Source organism: Heliangelus exortis, chromosome 25 (genome assembly GCF_036169615.1).
Source record: "Heliangelus exortis chromosome 25, bHelExo1.hap1, whole genome shotgun sequence".
NCBI lineage: Eukaryota > Metazoa > Chordata > Aves > Apodiformes > Trochilidae > Heliangelus > Heliangelus exortis.
Genome location: NC_092446.1, coordinates 4,111,544 through 4,131,233, shown reverse-complemented (window position 1 = coordinate 4,131,233; position 19,690 = coordinate 4,111,544). Strand labels below are relative to the sequence as shown.

Sequence of the window (19,690 nt, the reverse complement as noted above, 5' to 3'; positions counted from 1 at the left end):
AAAAAAAAAAAACCAAACCAAACCAGGAGCCTGGAAGGAGGTTAACAACTTTTAATTTCTTGTCATGGTTCATAGAACCAATAAATGCATGAGTGGAAATTCACTGCAGAGTTCCAAAACTGCCTAAAACTCCAATTCCAGTCAGACTTGCACATTCCCCACCTGTACCCAGAGCAGTCCCCCCAGGAGCTCCAAACAAAATGGAAAAGGTGCTGAGGCCATGTGCTCTTCCCAGGGTAACTGTGGTGTAGTTACACCAAGGATTAAGTTGGCTCTCATCAGAACAGAGAAAGAGACCTTAAATAAAAGGCTTTAAAACAAAAGTAAACTTTGCTACCAGCAGTGGAGAGGCAGGAGGGAGCTGCCCTCCCACTCGTGTGCCCTGGGGGAAGGACACAGGTTTTGTTTTACAGTACTTTTTCCTGGTACTTCCAAACAAAACAGTGGAAGAGCTTTAATTCTTAAACAAAACCAGTTGACTGGAGTGGCTGAGGCAAGAAATTTGCTGTAAACAACTTGGCCTCAGCTCTGAGGTGGGAAGGAGGGCTCAGGGCTTGTGTGACCCAGCAAGCAGACACCCCCCTCACTCCCCAGCCTGGCTGGGGGTGAAGCTGGAGACACCCAGTCCAACAAAACATTGGGAAAAGTGGGAAGAGAAGAAAGGAAACCTCCCAGTTTCAAGCCATTAGTGAATAATAATAAAAAAAAAAAATCAGAATACCATTGCATTCCACCAAGGCAAACACATTTCTTGCTTCACAGCAGAGAGGGAGCAAGCAGAGGAGCAGAGGTTTGAGTTACAGAGTTCAACTTCTGCCTGGGTGGGCTCTGGGGGTCTGACAGGGAGCTGCTGGCAGAGCAGTTTGTTCCACACCAAGCCCAGCCATGCAAATGCTTTGTTACCTCCTTTCTCCTGCCCCCAGCCCAGCTCCCAGCAGGAGTTTTTGTTCACCAGGGCAGAGAACTGGGGTTTCAGAACCCCTGCCCTGACTGCTGGAGTCTCTGCTGATGCTGGGAAAGTTAAAGTGCATTTTCCTCTTGAGAACAGCCCTGCAGCTGCTCTCTTGCCTTCCCCATCACTGGCAGCACCTCAAATCTGTCCTGACAAAGGCTGTGCCAAGCAGGGGCACAGAGAGGGCTCCAGAGAGAACTGCTGGGAATGTCCCACAGGGAGGAGGAGGAGGAAGAGGAGGAAGAAGAGGAGGAGAGGGGAAAGCATCTGGCAGGAGTCACAGCATCCAAACACTGGAGCAAGCCCAGGCTCAGTGGGTGGGGAGCATGAGCACACCAAGCAGCCCAGCTCAGCTCCCCTGCTTCTGCCCCTGGCAATTCCTTTTAATTCCTCTGTGGCTGCTCCCAGAGGGCAGCTCAGGCTCCCACCTGATGGGAGGCAGAGTCAGCCCCTGGCAGAAACACAGCTCCAGCAGCACAGCCACCCCAGGGCTGTCTGCACAACCCTGCAAGCCAGGACTAATTCCAACAAGTGTCCAAAGCTCCCTTCTGTCTCATGGAGACAAAGCCAGAGTGCAAATGATCATCTGAGGAGTTGTTCTGATGCCTCTCTCACATATCCTTTTTTTTTTTTTTTTTTTTGCAAAGTGAAAGCTGCCAACCACAAGGAATCCACTCCTGGCTCCCCACAAACCACAGCAGTGCCTCCAAGTTGTCCTGGTGCCCCTAGAGCTGATGAGGGACTCAAATGATCTCAGGAGTGCTTGTTGAGGGAGAAGTGTTCAACAGCTCCAGAGCTGGGCAAAGGGACAAGGATGGGAGAGCACAGTAGGAAAACCTGAACTCCCAAGTTGTTTGCTTGCTTTGCTGTGGTTTCCAGGCCTCAGCTGATTGTGGTAAATCAGAGGCTGCTCCTTGCCCAGTGAGCAGTATGAAAGCCTTGGTTTTAGCTAAACCAAAAATAGAAATACATCCATTTTTTTCTAAAAATAGAAAAATCCATTCAAAGTTTGGGGAGTGAGTTCAGCCAGGAAACACACCCTCAAGAAGGGTTATTTACACTTTATAGCCTACTGAAGTTTTCATCTGATTAATAAATAGAATCTGTCACTTTTTCCAATCACTCAGTGGGTGGCAATTGCTTCATGCACTAAAAAGCCTGTGCATGAGATGTACACAGACACAAAAGCCATCTGGAAAAATCCAAACCAAGGTCTGAACTAAGATAAAATCCACAGTGCAGACATGGAAGGAGGTGTGTGTGTGATGGGGGAGGCAATGAGTGCTCATCCACAACACTGAGGGGGGTGCAAGTCAGACCCTCCTGGATCAGAACACAGAACTTCTCCTCCAGAACAGCTTCTCCCTCCACAGCTGCCCCTTTCAGCTCCTTCCTTCAGCACATTGACCACACAGTGGCTGGATCAGCAGAGCCAAGAAACCAGGTAACAATTCACCTGCAGGAGTGGATTTGATCCTTGCTGTTGATAAATGACATTTCCTTTTTTACTTCTTAAAATCAGTGTCTACTTCATATTTTACTAGAGCTTTCTTTATTCCCTTCCACACTTTCAGATGCTATTTCCTTATAAATCAAGTCACTCCCTGACCACACAGACTCTTCCCTCTTTCTGGAAAGCAGCTCCAGAAAAGGCAAGAACACAAACCAAGCTCAACCCAACCACCACCTGCTGCTTCACCTCCACTCCACAGCAAGCAGTGAGCAGTGTCAGGCTCCAGGCAGGGGGCCTGGGCAGCTCCCTGTTCCTGACCCACATTCCAGCACAGCCCTGGTAGAAGACTTTTCAGAGCAGGCATCAGCTCAGTGCTAAGAAAACCACAGGGCCAGGTAGAATGCAGGTGGCTGCTTCCCAGTGCAGTCAGTGCTGCTGCTGCTCCTCCTCCCTTCCTTCCTCCCTCTTTCTTTCCCTCTCTCCCTCCCTCTCTCTCTCCACTGCTCAAACTCTGGCACACAACAGTTTGGGACTTTCCATCCTCAAGAAAACACAGAGGTCACCTCACCCCGTGACTTAACCCAATTTCCTTCAGCCCTGCTCTTTGACAGTAAAACTGAAGAAAGGTTAAAGGGTGCTCTGTAAGGAAAGAAATTAATTCCCTTGTTTTTCTGCATCATTAAAGCAAGCAGTGTGGGGTTAAGGGAGAAAGTAAATCAGACTCAGGCTAACTCCAAGAGTTCTGCCTTGACACAACAAATTACTGGTGAAAAGAGAAGTCTGAAGGAATTCCTTTCCTCTGTTCTTGAGGGAATAATGAGCTGTAGCCCCCTTCCTCCAGATGAAAATCCCTCCTGCATCTCTCACAGCCCCCAACCCCCTGTTTGTTTTTCACCTGACAGTGCAGGTGCTTCCCCACCAGAGCCCTGAGCAGTGTTTCAGTGTTTCCTGCCATACCTATCCTCTGGCACCCTCCTGTGCTCCTCTTGCTGTGTTCTTTGGCAAGGGGGATGAGGCAAGAACACTGAAGGAAGCTGAAACCCCACTGAGGAGCATCTCTGGATGTCCCCACAAAAGGTGAAGGCTGAAAGCAGAGTCACTGCCACCCATGGATGAAGAGCTGGGTTGTGAGTGTGTCCCCCCCCTAATTTCTGACCTTTTGTTTGTAGGCTGCCCACTGCCCTGCTTCAGTGCCAGAGACACACTGCCAGGACAGAAAAAAAGGGGCTGCAAACAGCTGATGCCTTCTGGTTGTTGCCCTGGTGCTCAGCCAGGTGCTTTCTCCCTCTTCCCAGTTCATTTTGCAGTCCCAGTTGGTTCCCATTCTCTGAGGTGAGCAGTCTCCAGGAGGCTGACCTGTTGAGCAGCAGCAGAATCCAAGCAGCTGCCACAGTGCTGGTGGTGATCTCCTCTCCTCCTGAGCTCCTCCTGAGCAGCCACAGCCTGTGCCTTCCCTGTCAGAGCTGGAAGAGGGGATTGTATTTCCTAACTTCCTGCAGAAGAAGTGCCTTCTCCTTGTTGGCTTCTGCAAGGGCTGTTTTCATGCTCTGAAGCTCCCTTTGCAACTCAGGCACTTCCTTTAACTGCAAGAGACAAACAAAACAAACCAGGAGTTTCCACAGGTAACTTCCAGACTACACCACTCTGTTCCAAGAGGAAAACCAAAGCAGGAGTTTTTGGGATGAATTGCACTATGCCACACAGCCCCTGACCCACCTGAAGAAATCCTTGCCAACTGGTGCCTGCTGACTCCCAGACCTGTGTCACCAGAGCCAGCTCAGGCTGCCAGTGACAGCTGTCTGAGGACTGTTTGCTCCCAAAATTTCCCTTCACATCCCTAGGCACAGGAACAAGACTTCCTGTGGGCAAAGTTTGTTGTTTTGTGGGGTTTTTTCCCTCCTGTAAAGCCACCAGCTGATTCTGGCTGAAGATAATGGTGCTAACAAAGCAGGAAAAAAATGGGCTCTGATCTACAAGCTTCTTTTCTAAGTTGTCCTGACACACCTCTAAAGATTGATTAAAATTAAGATGGGAGCTGGAAGAAGCACATGCCTGGCTTTCCTGTTTCTTGTCTCCATGAAGAAAATTGATTTCTGTCTTCTAATACTGCCCATGAGATCCCACTGCAGTTCATGGCACAGGACAGGTTTGAACTGGAGCTCTCATAAATATTTTTACTCAAGAATTTGGCCTTTTCATTTGGTCCAGCATCAGAAAATAAATTGAAACTAAGCTACTGTGATACTTCTGTGATCCAGTTCTGGTCAGGGCACTGTTTCACAAGATTCTGTGAATGGGAAGAAAAAAAAAAGTCTCTGCACTAAATGGAAGAGACAGATGAGAAAAGAAGTGACAGGACCCCAAGTGGTGAACAGAATCCAAATAGAGAATCTAGTTCTCTATCTGTTGGCCACACTGCTCTCTTATTATGTATTTTTCCATAGCAAGTGATCAATTTAGATGCCAAGTAGACCTGGCAGCAAACAGCAAATAATTAGAGAATAAAAATAAAACCAAAAAGTTATCTAAATTCCACATATAAGCAGCAAAATCCAAAGAAATTTCAAACTGAACAGCAAAAACTTGAAGGAAACTGAAACTCCCTGACTGCAACACTGACTGCTCAGACAAAACATCCCTCTCTTTGTGGGAACCTCCTGATTCCTGTTTATCTGACACAGATCTGGACACAGTGGGAAGACAGAGCCAATAAAGAACTGAATCCTGAGAGGGAACAGAAGAGTTTATGCTGAGCAAGGTGTCCTAATTTCTCAGGAAGCCTGTACAAGGAGGTACAAGCTGCTTTTGTGTGCCCTGCCTGTCTGCAACACACCACACCTACTGGTAACTGCAGAATTATGAAGGCAAAAGACTCAATTTTTCAGTATCTACTTTGTCCAGACAGCAGCAGGCAGCCCTGACTCACCTGGAGTCCACAAGTTCCTGCTGCTGGGGCTGCTGAGACACACTCCACTGGGGCCTTCTCTTCCTGAAGAGCTGACACAGGTTTTTCCTGTTTTGATGAGCCCTCCCCTTGTGGGGCTGGAAAGAAGAACAGAAAAAGTTCAGGTGTGGACATTTCTACACCAGGGCTATGAGGATATAAAGAATAACTTGAGGTTTTTTTTCTTTTTCTACAGGGACAGGGGGAAATCTCATTCCCATGGAGAAACTAAAGCAAGGGAGGAAGCAGTAATCTGTCCTGACTGGGAGCTCAAAAAACCATCAGGCATGAATTCAGGCTGCCAGTTCATTGCTTCAGGTGTTAACCTGCTCTGCCTGGGGTATCAAATTTGCTGTCCAAACAAAGCACCAAACCAGCAAGGAATGACTGGGGGAATGAATGCACAAAGCAAGGAACAGAGCAGGGCAGCCCAAGGACCTGGGTGCCTGCAATGAAAACTGAAGATTATTTCCCCATTCAGGTAGAAGTGAGTGCAGAGAAGAGAAGCAGAGACTGCTCACACTCCAGAGCCCATCCTCCCAGCTGCAACAGTGACATTTCAGTTCCAGTCTCCCTCAGCTCAGCCTCAGGGGCTGGAGGGAAATAAACCAAATTTCCTTGATGTTTCTGACCTGTTAGATAGAAGACTCCATCATCCCTTCGCTTCACAATGATGTGATCTACTGCCAAGGTGATGGGAACAGGGCCAGGGGAGGTAGAGTACACCTGGGGGGTGTCATCCTGGGAAAAAAAAAACAAAACAAAGGAGAAATAAAAAAAAAAATTAAAGGGATGAGCTGCTCTGACAGCTCTGGCAACTCCAAATTGATTCCCCTTGCCCCCAGCCTTCACAGGAGCTTCAGCACTGCCAGAGCTTACCAAGGTCACCCCCCATCTGGAAAAGCCTGGATTTAGATACAAGCTGCATGTGAGTCTTGATTTCTTGTCATATCTATAATAAAAGGCTGAAAGGCCTAAACCAATCACCCTGAAGGCTGCTCTCACAGTTGTCATCCTACTAATCCCTGTGTCAAACCTCCAGCCAATAATCCAGAGCCAAAATATCCCTTAGTCTGGAGGTTTTCATGCTGCTGTGCAGCAACACTGAGCTCCTGGTGGTGAGTGGAGCCAAAGCATTGCTGCCAAAAAGGTTTAATCAAGAACTTGTCAGTGCCCCCCTCCTAAATATCAACCCCCTCTGCATCATGTTTTTCATCTGTAATCTCAAAATGTTTACAGAAAATGTCAAATATTTCCTGTTCTGCACAATCATTTGGAGCATGAGGTGTTTATTTCTTTCCCTTGAGCCTAAAAAATGGGTCAGCAACAAAGCTGGGCAGAGAATCTGAGTGCCAGGCTCCCATTTCTCCACCATCTGATCACCCAACAATTCCACTGTGTTACTCAATCATCCCTAAGGCAGCTTGTAGAAGCAAAATAAAAGAGTTGTCAGGAAAACAGAGGCCCACACCACCTTTCCCCAAGCAGATTCTTGCAAGTGAGCTCTGCCCAGGCTCCCATCCTGGAGGGGGAAAGCTCCAGTTCCCCACACACTCACCTTCAATGTGATTTTGGCATCCACAACTTCTATCTCCATGGGGATCACCTCTGGAATGATTTCATCCTCAAGGAAGGGGCCAAGGTTGGTAAGGAAGGACATGAAGAGCTCTGCTGTGTAACTGTGGAGCAGCAGCTGAAGGAAACCATTCTGAACAGCAAGAGGGGAGTGCAGAGCAGCTTTGGGTCCAACTTCCAGGCGCAGGCAAACTTCTGGCTGGGCCTTGATGGCTTCAGGGACTGAAGGTTTCTCTGCACCTGCTGGAGCTAGAGCAGGAAGATCTCATTGCAGAAGATGGCACCAGACAGAAACATAAAATAGGTATCTGGAAAAGTCCTTTAGGGTCTGTCTGGATGCAGAGTCACAGAATCCCAGAACCATTTGGGTTGGAAGGGACCTCAGAGATCCTCAAGTCCAACCCTTGCTCCACTCCCCCCGTGGTTCCCAGCCCATGGCACTGAGTGCCACATCCAGGCTCTTTTGCAATATCTCCAGGGATGGAGAATCCACCCCTTCCCTGGGCAGCCCATTCCAATGGCTGAGCACCCTCTCCAGAAAGAAATTCTTTCTCATGTCCAACCTAAACCTCCCCTGGCACAACTTGAGACCTCTTGTGCCCTCTTGTCTTGCTGAGAGTTGCCTGGGAAAAGAGCCCAACCCCCCCCTGGCTCCAACCTCCTTTCAGGGAGTTGGAGAGAGTGATGAGGTCTCCCCTGAGCCTCCTCTTCTCCAGCCTCAACACCCCCAGCTCCCTCAGCCCTTCCTCACAGGACTTGTGCTGGATCCCTTCCCAGCCTCCTTGCTCTTCTCTGGACCTGCTCCAGCACCTCAATCTCCTTCCTGAGCTGAGGGGCCCAGAACTGGACACTCCCAGAACTGGAGCCAAGTTCACAAGGGCAGCAGCCTGAAATCATCCTTCACATTAACAAATTCCAAACAACTCAGAGTCCACATCACAAAAAAACAAACACCAGAACCTGTTTAGGCCTCCAGTCACATCCCTCTCTCTCTCACCATCCCACCACACTTTGGGACCAGTCTGTGATTTGCACAGCCAGGAGTTGGCCACAAGCTCCCCACCCTCTGTCATTCCACTCTCAGGACCAGCTCAGCTCCCATTTTGCTTTGCCCCCTCGTGGCCACGGGCAGCAAAGCCTCGGGATGTAGCCCTGGGGAAGCCCCCAAGCACGATTCTCAGGGCAGGAATAACTTCAGGTTTCCCTGCATAGCTTTACTCACTCTCTTAATTAATTTCATGCATCCTCACAGCAATCAGGAAAACTGCAGTCTCTGATGACAAAGGCACTGACTTTGCAGGCACTTCAGAAACATCTTTCAAACCCCAGATCTGAGCCACTGCCAGAAAGGTTCTGATCATCCCCATTCCCTCACACATTTTGTATTTAATCCTAAAAATTCTAAACCTTAACACTGGAGTAACCAGTGGAACACTGACTGAGGGCTGGCAGGTAGAACAACCAGTCATAAAAATGGGGCTATGAAAGGAGCAGATTTCAAGAGCCAGGGTCTTACCCAGGTAGCCATGGAGGTACTGCCACATCCCAACATTGCTCAGTTGCTCTGGGACCACGTTCATGATTTGTAAAGCAAGAGACAAGTCATCACCTCGTGCCTCTATTGCACAGTTGACATCATTCATCTTCAGCACGAGGACAGACACCTGGAGCAGCAAGCATAAAGCTCACTCATTAAAACAAACACCCCCACGTTCACTTAGAGACAGAATTGCAGTGAAAAGGGACAAAACTGACCAGCTGAAGCCTGGGGTCTTCACTCTGGGAAGTCGAGCTGTTTATTTCAGGGGACACTCCACTCTCATCCTCTGCCACCAGGCTTGCTCTGCTGCCTGTGTCATTGTGGGCCTGAGGAAGATTCCCTGAGGGAAGAGGGTCCAGGCTGGGTTCTGAAATGAAAGGCATAACAACAACTTGATCCTCTTTCTTTTTCTGGTTGTAAGAAGCCCTGAACTCAATAACTACCTGAATCTCACAGCCTATCAGCTTTACCATCCAGTGGGGAACTCTCTCCAGCTCCTCAGATAAATTTAACCAATGCAGAGCTGAAATGAGAGACATCCACTGAAATGCTCAGAGTGCCCTAATTCCAACCAGCCCTCACTCACCCCTTCCTAAATGCTGTGTACCACCCAGCCCCCTGCACACATTTAGTGTGGCCAAATGCCTGAGAATGTCCCTGTGATGCACAGGGATCCCCCTCCCCACTTATTTGTACTCCTCATCTCACAGAAAAGGCACCTATCAAAACAGAGGGAATTGCTGGGGGTGAACCACTCCTGACCTTCAAAAAGAAGGAGAGGCCCAAGGTAATTCCATACAGCACAACTGCCCATGTGTCCTGGTTTGGGCCAGGGTAAAGGTGATTTTCTGTCTTGTACTTTTGCTTTCAGCTAAGTCTCTTGTGAGTAGTTGCACTTGCTGAAATGAACAGCAAGTTTCTCAGTGTGTGTTTCTAGGACTGATAACACTTGATGTTTATAGTTACTGCTAGAGACTGGTGTGCAGAGCCAAGGACACTGCTCAGCTCTGAGGAAAACATAAAGAGGTCCCACCTGCAGCCTCCTTTGGGGAGGAACGGACAAGATAGATGCCAGAATTGACCAAACAGAGTATTCCATCCCATACACCTCATCCTCAGTATAAATTTGAGGGATCACAAGGGCCAAGCCATCGATTTCCTGCTTCCAGCTTCCAGCTGCCTGCCCTTCCTGCCTTTCCTGCCTCCCTTCCTTCACCTGGCATCCTGGAAGGATCCCGTGGGTTCCTCTGCCTGTGCTCCTGATCCATCCCAGCCCATATCTGTGTGTTCCTGCCTCCAGTTCCCAACTGCTGCTGACTCCAGGAGTCCAGCCTGGACTTTCCCAGGGCTGCCCTGCAGCCTCGGTGGTGAATTGAGAGCTATTGGGGGAAAGGGGGGAGGAATGTGGTATCCATTTTCTTGTATATTTGTATATATTTAGTAATTTTTCCTATTTATCATTACTGTTTCATTAAAGTTGTGTAGTTTAGTTTCCAACCCATAAGTCTCTCTCCCTTATTCTCTCTCCTTTCTTATCAGGGAGGAGAGAGAGATTAATAGAGAGCATCTGGTACTTGGTTTAATTGCCAGGCCAGTGTTAAACCCTGACACCACGGCAGAGAAGTGTTCACTGGTGTGGAGTAAGAGTGGGGAGGAGGAGGAGGAGGAGAAAGCCAAGTGCTTGGTACCAGAGTCTGTGAGCATGACGAAGCCATCACTGCCATCACTGTCCACAGAGAGCCCATCCTCAGGACCACTCCCATCCACAGATGTGGTGTCAAAGGAATGCTGGGATGTTGTCCTCTTCATGGAGAAAAAACGCATTCGGCTGCTGCCACCCCCCCCTGGAGTCACTGCTCCCTCTTCTGCTTTGGGCACAGAATCCCTACCAAAAAAACAAAAAACAAAAAAAACAAACAACAGTGATAAAGTCAATCTTAGAGGCCCAGATTATACAGATTTTGGGCTGGACTCTGGACACTTGTAAGTCAGCCTCTAGTGCACATAAACCACCCCCTCCAAGAGGTGAAGACCTAATTATCCCTCATTCAAATGATATGGAAAGAAAGGGAGCAGTCAGCCTACATCCCCCCCCCTTCCCAGCAGCCCAGGGGGATGGTCCACTCACTTGGCTGGGGGCAGAGAGAGCATTTTCTGCATGGTGGAGGTCATCTTCTCCCTGCTCAGGCTCAGAGCATCTTTTGTTATGGACATAGCTTCTTTGGTGAGGTCCATAGTCACGTGCAGAGCCTCCTTGGTGGCATCCTTGGTGATGTGCAGGGCACTGGACAACTCCACCTCTATGTTCTTCAAAGGGATGAGCTCTGCTTGGCCATTAAGAGCAGCATTTCCTCGCCCTGAGGGCTGTGTGTCTGAGGATGGGCTAGAAGGGAAGGCAGGAGGGTTCTGAGGATGGCTGCTGCTCTCTGCTGGTTCTTCTGCAGCCAGGGCTTCCACAGCTTCGTGGGCTTCCTCTATCAAACCTTTCTCCTCAATGCTCTTACTGTGTGGAGCTGTGCTCAGAGCTCCATCACTTGTGGATCTTGGGAGTCTCTCCAGTGGCACACTGGTTAGACTGGTATTGGTATATTCAATCCCACTGTCCTCCAGGACCCCTGAGGCACTGTGAGTTCCCTTCTCTGAACTGGTTTCTGATTTCAGCTCCTTCTCTGCCAGCCCCTCCTTGCTGTCTGAAGGTGAGAGCTCTGACTCGATCAGGCTCGTTGTGTCTGAGTCAAGGGATCTGGGTTCCAAGAGGGAGCCTGGAGCAGGGTTCATCAGTAAGGCCACTTCAGCACTGTGGAACACAACCCCTACACAAGCAGACATGGGATCTAAAGGAGACCCAGTCACTTTCTGGGTATCTTGGGCCAACTGCTCCTGTAGTGCTTGCAGAACTTCTTTCATCCTGAGCAGCACCAAGTATTGGTAGTGGTTGAGTCGAACTTTGACATGAACAGGTGAGGACACAAGGAAATGGACATCAGCAGAGGCTTCCAGCTCTTTTTCATCTACCCCATCATCAGGTTCACACTCAGATTCTCCCAAGACATCCAGTGTCTCCGGGACCTTGTAGATGTTCTTCAAATCCTGGTCAGTCTTTGATCTTTGACAAAGCCCATGTTCTTTGGAAAGGCTCTCGTTCTTGGAGTGATTGCTAAAGCTGGCAGAAGGTTTGATTTTCAGCTCTGAGGCAGTCAGCTCCTGTCGTCTGGACATCTGAGCTTGGGCCCATCTCTTGGGAAGACAGGCCCAAACAGAAAGGGGGAAAGGGTCAATAAAGCTCAGGGCCCTGCCCTTGGAACTTTCAGCCCCCTCAAAGTCCAGGGAAAGCTCAGTGAAATTCATAGACCACAGATCTTCAGAGGCAGAGGTTTTGTGCAGCAGCTGGGGAAAGCCCGGATGCTTCCGAGGCCTCTCCTCCACCTGATACGCGTGGCGCAGGAAAAGGGTGTGGAGAAGGCTGAAACTGTCCTGAGAGCTTGGGAACTTCACAGAACTGGAGTGGAAGAATTCCGAGCTGGCAAACTGACGGAAGAGGCTCTGGAGGTCCTGGCAGGTGCAGAAGGGAGCATGGCGGGTGTTGGTGACAGTCAGCTTTGCCATGCAGATGCAGAGTGTCTGGGGACGATCTGGGTGGTCAGTGACTTTCTTCTCCACAGGGATGTTGAGCTAGGCAGAGGGGACAGACATGGAAAGCAGAGGGGTGAGAAAGGAATTTCAAAGCAGCACTGACACAAAAGGTCAGTTGTGGCACACAGGAACAATTGAGAAGTCTACTAAAATCTCTACTAAAGAAGTCTACTAAATCTTTACTAAAATCCCAAGAGTTGGGCTCTTAAAAGGTATCTGGAGCTGGTCCTTAAGGACAGAGTTTAGCAGATTATGGTGTTGGTTGAAGGTTGGACTGGATTATCTTGGTGGTCTCTTCCAACCTAAACATTCTGTGATTCTGACAAGACTCTCAGTTTATCCCTACCTGAAAAATTAAATAGAATTTACCAAGCAGGGAAGAAGAAACAGACACGAGGGAATTTAAACTGAGTTTTACTTTAGGTTCTTTAATTACCCATGGCTTTTGTAGCAGCTCAGCTTACAACCACTGCTTTGATTTTTCTCTCAAGGATTTACTGTATTTTCAGGCCTTTAAGCCTCCTCACAGAGCTGTTCACAAGGGCAGCCTATGGCAAACACCACAGGACATCAATGCAGCAGATGGAGGCCCACTGGGAATGGTATGAGCCAAGGTGGATTCCCAAGCCCAGAAAACTACTTTTGACTGCTTGAAACATCAATTTCTGCTTGAAACTGTTTTCATAAATACTGACTGCTATGGACTAGAACTCAATCACCTCTTTTATTGCTCATAGATTTAAAAAAAAAAAAACAGAAAAGAAAACAAACTTAGCACAAATGGTTGCCAGAAGAAATTTAAAGGCAGAGATTTTGTTTTCTCATTCTGGACTCCAGCTATGTCCTGGTCTCCTGTTCCTTCCACAATGGGGAAGAAAAGAACAGTGAAGACTGAGAAAGGAAGGAAATGAATGGTACCTTCAGCTGGAAGCCATCCAGTAGAACATCAAAGTGCTCATCCTGCTTGCCTGAGTTCTCCAACTTGTAGATGGCTTTGAACTGCTCCAGACTACGGTACAGATCCAGACAGAAGAAGTTCATCCAGAGCACACTTGCTGTATCCAGGGTAAGCACCAGGCTGTTCAGCTGTACATACAGGTTTGGGCAGGGAACTGAACCAAGAACAGAAATCAAGACAGATTATAACAGCAAAGAAGGGCTTTAGGTGGGCTGCAGCTCAGTGTAGAGCCTGCACTGCCAAAACCAATGCAGAGGGCCTCAACACCCACTGGAAGACAAATCTTTGGATGAAAGGGAGAAGCTGTGCACATTGAGGTCCAGGCAAATTCCATCCCACTTTCCCCACGGGTGAAAAAACCCCAAAACTTAAAAAAGGACCCCAAGAGAATGTGTAACAGGGTTAACACACCTAAAGAATTCAGCACTGACTGATTCTTTAATAAACTTATGAAGGGAGGTGCTAACCTTGGTGTATTACCTGGAAAGTCCTGATTGTCTGGGAAGTAATACTCTGTGAATTCAATATGGATTGCAGAGACCTGCTCAGGAAGTTTGAAGAATTTTCTGCTACATGAAAGCAAGGTGGAGGGTTTCTTACTTTGCTGACCAGCTGTAGAGACCTAAACACAAGGGTGAAAGAAAGGGTGTAGAGAAAACACAAGGGTAAGCAGTTGTGCAGAGTTCAGATTTGGCAAAACAAAGTGTCCCAGTGACCCTGCAGTCTCCTGTATTCAATCCATCTCATTTGCATATCAAACATACCTGGCTTTCAAGTGAAAAGAAAACACTTCTTCTACCTGCTAGTGTTACCAACTCCTCTCCTTTGAGGCCATTTAGTTCTTTGTCTCCTGCCACTGTCAGTAAGAGCAGTGACAGTCACAATTAGGTGATGTGAATAAACAACTGAAATCTGTTACAGCTTTCTTCAAGGTTAACAGGATGTTGGTCAGTCCATCACAATATCTGGTACTGATTATGCTCTTGCAATGGATAGAGAGGATGTGGATGATCCAGAAGAGTGATGCTTTCTGTCCCAAGTCAGAAAGCATGAGGAAAAACTTATTCCTTCCCTGTCAAAAAATCCATGCCCTCACTAACTTACCAAACGCAGGAAATCTTTTAACCTGGGCCTGCCTGATGTTTGCTGCAAGCTCTAGATATGACCAGACAGAGAGAAACTCTGTGGTTATGCATGAAATTTTCACTGAATTCACATTCAGCTCACACTTGGTTTAAGTGCGATGTAACCACCACATCGGGGTTCTCTGGGCAGAGTTTTGATCTGAGTCTTGACTTGAGTTTTGCATTACTTATTTGACTCATACAAGACATTTCTTTTAAAAAAAAATAAATAAAAAATGACATGAACACCTCCAGACCCTGCTCAGATCCCTACCTGGTGGACATCCAAGTCATCCACACGAACCACCACGCAGCTGGAGCGCAGGCGGTGCCAGGGCGGGTGCCGGAGCCGCGGCAAAGTGCTGGGAGGTGCCCGGGCTCTGTCTGAAGAACCTTTCTGAGGACTCAAGGAAGGATCTGTGGGGAAGGAAAAGCAGAACCAGAAGGGTTTTACTCATCTCCTGTGCAGGGAACTTCACCATCAAGACCAATATGTATATCCTAACAGAGTAGAATTAAGGGCACCAATAAAAGAAAGAGATGAGTGGAGCTGGGCAGGGAAAAAGCTTCTGAAGGAAGAACACTGGGAAAGATGTGTCTGCTCTCCAGCAAAAGAACACCTGCCAGGCTTCAAGTATTTAATTTACTCCTTATATACTCACGTGGGGGAGAAACTCATTAAATAAGCCAAGAAAGGGAGCACTGCAGTCTGTAGCTGCAGTGTTATTCCAATATGCTGTCACTCCCGTTTGCCACTACATTTATGGTTTTCTGTGTGCTATGGATTTCTGCACCAACAAATCAGCAGATAAGCTGGGGAAAGGTAACTAAAGGTGTTGCTGGAGGGAGCAAAATTGTTCCCAACTCCCGCTTTAGTAGGATTTTTATCAAATACCATTACCAGTTTTCTTTTTGAAGGGGGAAAGTGGAGTCCTGGCAAATGCAGGGTCCATTTCTTCATAAAGTTTCTCAATCTTGCTTTGAAATTCAGAGACCAACTTATTTGCCCACTGCCCTCGTGTTTCCATTGCTTCACTGTACCTCACCCAGTGCTTGCAGCCATCTCCTGTGCAAAAACAGACACCACGGCATCAAAAAATGAGGTTTCTGGATACACACAACCCTCTTGGGCCCCTCAAACAGATGTAAATCTGTACCACATTCCTCTTTAGTGACACCAGATCTGAGTACCCAGTGGAATAAGAGCCAGTGAAATAAGTGCAGGGTTCACACAACAGAGCTGGTGCTACTAGCAAGTGTTCCAAATTCAAGTGTTGGGAAGAATGCCAGTGTCACTTTTCCTTGATTCCCCAAATAACCACAAGCAGATTTTCTCCTGGGATACATCCTATAACCCTTCCAAGTTGATTAATCACACACAGGAACCAGAACCAGAGCTTGAACAACTGAAAAGGAATCTAAAGTTCCAACTTTGTGTCTTTTTGACTGACAGCAACTTATTCCTCTCTTTGTACTCTGCTCTGCCAGTAGCTTGTCAGTCATCCACCAACAGCTAAACTAGATCAACCCTGGCAATTTAAGGATTTAAGTCCCAAGTCCTGTGTGGAGCCTTTCTCCCAGTCCTGCCTGAAGCCATACTGCATCACTGTTATTCAAATTCTTTATCTCCCTCCAGAAGCTGGGAGGCCACACACTTCCCTACCTGCCTTGTGGAAAGGATAATAGTCAAAAGCCATCCTCCTGAAGGTCAGCTGCATGGCACCTCCCAGCATCCCATGCTTCATAGTGCCTGTGGAAAACAGAACAAAGGAAAACATGATCAGCTCTACAATCCCAGCCATTACCCAGGAGGTTTCAGAACAACATTGCTTTGATTGCCACCATTTTGATTGTGGCCACTATTAGACTGTCATTCATGTATCACAGAATGGGCTGGGTTGGAAGGGACCTCAGAGCTCACCAAGTCCAACCCTTGCTCCACTCCCCCCGTGGTTCCCAGCCCATGGCACTGAGTGCCACATCCAGGCTCTTTTGAAATCTCTCCAGGGATGGAGAATCCACCCCTTCCCTGGGCAGCCCATTCCAATGGCTGAGCACCCTCTCCAGAAAGAAATTCTTTCTAATGTCCAACCTAAACCTCCCCTGGCACAACTTGAGACCTCTTGTGCCCTCTTGTCTTGCTGAGAGTTGCCTGGGAAAAGAGCCCAGCCCCCCCCTGGCTCCAACCTCCTTTCAGGGAGTTGGAGAGAGTGATGAGGTCTCCCCTGAGCCTCCTCTTCTCCAGCCTCAACACCCCCAGCTCCCTCAGCCCTTCCTCACAGGACTTGTGCTGGATCCCTTCCCAGCCTCCTTGCTCTTCTCTGGACCTGCTCCAGCACCTCAATCTCCTTCCTGAGCTGAGGGGCCCAGAACTGGACACAGGACTCAAGCTGTGGCCTCCCCAGGGCTGAGCACAGGGGCAGAATCCCTTCCCTGGACCTGCTGGCCACGCTGTTCCTGAGCCAGCCCAGGATGCCATTGGCCTTCTTGGCCACCTGGGCACACTGCTGCCTCCTTTTCAGAATGTAACAGTGACACAAGAGATGCTTGTTGCCATGGGGAAAACCCTCCTTCAAGACAGAGAATTGATGACCAGATTGCTGTTTTTTCAACCTCCTGGTGCTGCTCTCAGGTACCTGTCTCCCGAGTGTGGCTGTCATCACAGATGTGCAGATCCAGGCGTGAGATGAGGAGGTGGTAGGAGGACTCCTTCATGTCATGCTTGTCAAAGTATTGGCCAATGCTGCTTGCATTGGGGCTGACTCCAAATGGCTGAGACCACGACTGCTGGGTACTTGGGGCAGGTGGTGTGATCTGTTAGGGAGAGACAAGCTCAGTGTGTAGGACAGAAACTGAACAGGGAGTCCAGAAATCTGGATCTTTTCCCATATTCTCATAATTTCCCATATTCTCTCTCTGTGGTTCTGCCTGCTCTACATGAAGCCACTGTTCACTTATCTTGAATACATTTCCACCACCAGCAGTGATACTCCTTTTTGTCAGTCCTTGCCTCTGAAAGCTCCTTTTTTTCTTTGCCCTGCATGTGGATTCTGTGGCACTCCTCAAACCATTACTCAGGGCAGTGTTTTGAAAACAAAGCAGCAGGGAAAGTTCAAGGTTTCTGGTAGAAGCAGCTGTTCTAAGGTTCTCACACACTGCTAAGCTACTTGCAAACCAAAGAACAACTGCAAACCTCAAGAGCTCCCTCCAGAGCACTAGGAAGAAAACAAGAAACCCAAACAACATCAGCAAAACTGGACACCAGTGCTTTCCCTTGAGCATCACAGCTCACTATGATTTTATGTTGTAATTTAGTGAAGCAGAGTCCCTTCCCCCAGGCCTATACAGATTGTCATTCAGAGGCAGAAAGTATTCTTTCTAGAAGATATTTATTTCTTGTTACCAAATCAAATCCTTCTGGGACCCTCTGCAACTTCCCACGTGCCAGCCAAATCTGGAAACCCACAGAACTTCACACCACTTCTTCCCTGCCACCAGGCAGAACCCAGCCTGTGACTAAGTGTGAACATTCCCTAATGCTTATTGGCAATGGATCCAACTCCTTTGGTCACTTCATTACCCAACACCAGTGCACAGTGACCTCACACCAGGGAATCCCACATGTTCCCTGAGGGAAGTTTCAAGACCCAGATGCCACACAAACAGAATCCATCTCTTTCATCTTGTCTCTTCCTTTCCACTGGCAGACCAAGATCCAGATCATGACTTACTCACCTGGACAGACTCTGGGGCCAAGCTTTTCCTTTGCTGTGCAGATTTCTCCATGGCTTCACTCAGAGACTCTGCATATTTCATCATTGCTTTCAGCTGAGAGTCTGTCAGCACCCAGAGCAGGTCATCCAGGAGAAACATCAGCTTAGATGCCATCACGTTGCAATCCTTGGTCTGAAACAGCAAGGAAGAGTCAGGGACTGATGGTTTATTTTTTAACATCACATTTCTGATGACAGCTGAAAATAAGGCTACCAGGCTTGAATCTCCCAGGAAAGAGATGACAGTTTCCTTGGGACATTTGAACAAATTTCAAAACTTGCTCCATACATGTTATCCTCCCCTGGGAAATAAACTGCTTTGACATTTGGTAAGAACACAGCTGTCTCCAACAGAAAACAGAGAAAGAGCACCTTGGGCTCCACTCTTGTGATGGGAAAGAATGGCTGCTGAGCAACATGGGAGGAAATACTCATCATTGCTGCACCAGGCAGTGAGGCTGTAACACAAAAAAATGGAGGAAACTCTCACCCTTCTCTTGAGAGAGATCTGGATCCTGCCCTGGTTGGTGATGAGTCTCAGAGGAGTAGTCACAGGATCCTGATCACCATTGTCAGTGGCATCTGCTTCTATTCGAAGTGTTTGCCAGGTGAGCTCTTTGAATGTCAAAACCTACCCAGAAGAAGAAAAACAGGAAAATCCTGAGATTTTCAACAACTTCAAGGTTGGACACAAAAGCTTAGAAGGTGTGGAGTGAAACAAGGGCACAGAAAATCATCCAATGCACTTTCATTCTGTGATCCCAGTATAAACCCAAAATCTTGCCCCAGGTAACATCAAACCTCTTCTCTCACACCAAGTTCAAAACAAAACAAAACAAAACAAAACAAAACACATTCAGGGCATTCAGAGCTGCTCCAGTTTCACCCTCTCAGCCTAGAAAAGCCCAGAGAAAGTTCTGTTCATAAGTCAGTTCTCAGCCACCCCGTTCCAGGCAAGCTCACCAAAGCTCCCTGCCTTCCCTCTATGAGAGTTCTGGAGCTCAATTGCTCCAGAGGACTGGGGTAGCACAAGTGCTGCTCACAAGAGGTAGCACAAGTGCTGCTCACAAGAGGCACAAGCCTTTACCTCTCCTCTCTGGGGGTCAGTGATGCGGGTGAGTCGCAGGTCACTCTGCTGCCAGTTTGGGTTGACACTGTAGCCTTGGAGCTGCCAGAGCTCAAAAGAAGCATGAAAAGCCTTGGAGTGAATCTTGATAGTGATGGAATTGACAACAATAAACATCCCCTCCACGACCTTTTCAGCAAAGCCATATTCACTGCAAAGAGAAGACCCCTCCAAGTCATCACCTGCTGCAGGCAGGTGGAGCTCAGGCTACACACAGAGAGATTTCAATGTTTATAAACAAGAGTAGAGACACTTAAACCTGCAAGCAGATAGACCAAGGGTTAACCATCAAGAACTGTGGCCACCCCCACCCAAAAAGCTTGGCAAAAAGAAGCCACAGGGCTCAGGGTCTGACCTTTGACCTGCAGCAAGAGCAATGGGGGACTGTCCATTGGGTGGCCGAGGTTCTTCACATGTTCTCATCTCCACCTCCACCTTGTCCAGGTACTGTCAAACACAACATGGGAGCAGTTAAATACCAGACCAAGACTCAAGGTCAGCCTGCAAGCCTTGGAGCTGAGACTCTAAGGGATAAACAAGCTCTGGAGTCTCATGTGTCTCCAAGAGTTTCATGTGTTAAAGCTCTCACACCATCAGTTCCAGGATCGTTGG

General features: G+C 48.1%; 1 protein-coding gene across 2 annotated transcripts in view; it reads right to left on the bottom strand.

The window, feature by feature from the left end:
• Positions 1 to 19,690, bottom strand: part of BLTP3A (bridge-like lipid transfer protein family member 3A) — a 72,250-nt gene that overhangs the window by 37,067 nt on the left and 15,493 nt on the right. Inside the window, exons 4-22 of one of the 2 annotated variants that reach the window (XR_011730548.1) lie at positions 19,434 to 19,525; positions 19,040 to 19,229; positions 18,443 to 18,583; positions 17,915 to 18,085; positions 16,816 to 16,993; positions 15,843 to 15,929; positions 15,081 to 15,245; positions 14,454 to 14,596; positions 13,536 to 13,677; positions 13,016 to 13,209; positions 10,593 to 12,136; positions 10,153 to 10,349; positions 8,680 to 8,831; positions 8,441 to 8,588; positions 6,908 to 7,173; positions 5,982 to 6,090; positions 5,332 to 5,447; positions 1,614 to 3,988; positions 37 to 1,572 (exon numbers count right to left, since the gene is read on the bottom strand). Coding sequence is in view for 1 of the 2 variants with exons in the window: in XM_071768370.1 (XP_071624471.1) it covers positions 3,863 to 3,988; positions 5,332 to 5,447; positions 5,982 to 6,090; positions 6,908 to 7,173; positions 8,441 to 8,588; positions 8,680 to 8,831; positions 10,153 to 10,349; positions 10,593 to 12,136; positions 13,016 to 13,209; positions 13,536 to 13,677; positions 14,454 to 14,596; positions 15,081 to 15,245; positions 15,843 to 15,929; positions 16,816 to 16,993; positions 17,915 to 18,085; positions 18,443 to 18,583; positions 19,040 to 19,229; positions 19,434 to 19,525 (4,161 nt within the window). In the remaining variant the exon portion in view is untranslated. Of the gene's footprint in view, positions 1 to 36; positions 1,573 to 1,613; positions 3,989 to 5,331; positions 5,448 to 5,981; positions 6,091 to 6,907; positions 7,174 to 8,440; positions 8,589 to 8,679; positions 8,832 to 10,152; positions 10,350 to 10,592; positions 12,137 to 13,015; positions 13,210 to 13,535; positions 13,678 to 14,453; positions 14,597 to 15,080; positions 15,246 to 15,842; positions 15,930 to 16,815; positions 16,994 to 17,914; positions 18,086 to 18,442; positions 18,584 to 19,039; positions 19,230 to 19,433; positions 19,526 to 19,690 lie in introns of those variants that run through there. The other variant, XM_071768370.1, reaches the window with a different exon arrangement.